Raw genomic sequence first — 879 nt, 5'->3', positions numbered from 1 at the left:
CTTTTCGTCTCCCTTTATCTCTCACTCACTCTGTCAGGTACAAGATCCTTCCCCCGCGCATGCGCGGCTGCCAAACCAGGGCCTCCTCGATCACCTCCCCCGCCCCGGGTTCGGAAGATGCTGCAAGGAGGAGGTGGTGATGAGAATGGTGACTTATTCTGAAACCTTAGATTAATAATGTTGTCTGACATCATATTAACAAACGGAACCTTTGTTTACAAAATAATGGCCTAGTTGACACCATTAATTATTTTTCCAGAAATGAAGTCCCTGCATTACGCGCAACACGTAGTACTTTTATTTCCTACGCACAGCCTCCACTCAGTAATAGGTGGTAAATCAACAAAATGCAAAGTTACTAATTTACCACCCTTATACTTTATTTGCTACTAGGACAAATTATTTATACAAATAACTCTGGTTCCATGTACAAACCTGAATATTTTTGTGCTTCAACAGATGTATGGAGACATGCCTATCAACAAGGTATGCGATACTCATTAAACGTAAAGATAAGATCATCCAAAAGAACTTGCAACACCAGATTCCTCATCTTCGATCCCTTACTCTTTCTGCCTAATCCTTCCTTCCCTGGCTAATACCTTCCTTCTGTAATTGCTCTTATATTTTCCTTGATCCACCCAAATTAAACATTCCACCTTCTTTGCGCACTCTGCCACCTTGTCCACGACCCACCAATGCCGCTTATCACACATTCCAGCCACCGACTAGTACCCCATTTCAAAAAGTTCCTCTATACCTGTTGACAATTTTTCTGATCATGCCTGACCACCAGTAAACTTGAAACCATAAAAATTTCTATCTTTCCTTAGCACCATACCTCCAGAACAGATGCTGGGGAACTGCTCTTTCCAATTT

The 879-nt window shown here is 42.0% G+C and overlaps 1 protein-coding gene across 1 annotated transcript in view; it reads right to left on the bottom strand.

Annotated features, from left to right (window-relative positions):
- Positions 1-879, bottom strand: part of LOC119591648 (phosphoethanolamine N-methyltransferase-like) — a gene marked incomplete at its 3' end in the record, with an annotated part of 12,383 nt that overhangs the window by 1,716 nt on the left and 9,788 nt on the right. The window contains 1 exon segment of the mRNA XM_037940402.1: positions 30-120. Coding sequence (XP_037796330.1) covers positions 30-120 — 91 coding nt within the window.

This window comes from Penaeus monodon, chromosome 29, assembly GCF_015228065.2.
Source record: "Penaeus monodon isolate SGIC_2016 chromosome 29, NSTDA_Pmon_1, whole genome shotgun sequence".
In the NCBI taxonomy this organism is placed as follows: domain Eukaryota; kingdom Metazoa; phylum Arthropoda; class Malacostraca; order Decapoda; family Penaeidae; genus Penaeus; species Penaeus monodon.
Note: the sequence above shows the minus strand (reverse complement) of the source record. Positions and strands in the feature narration are given on the sequence as shown.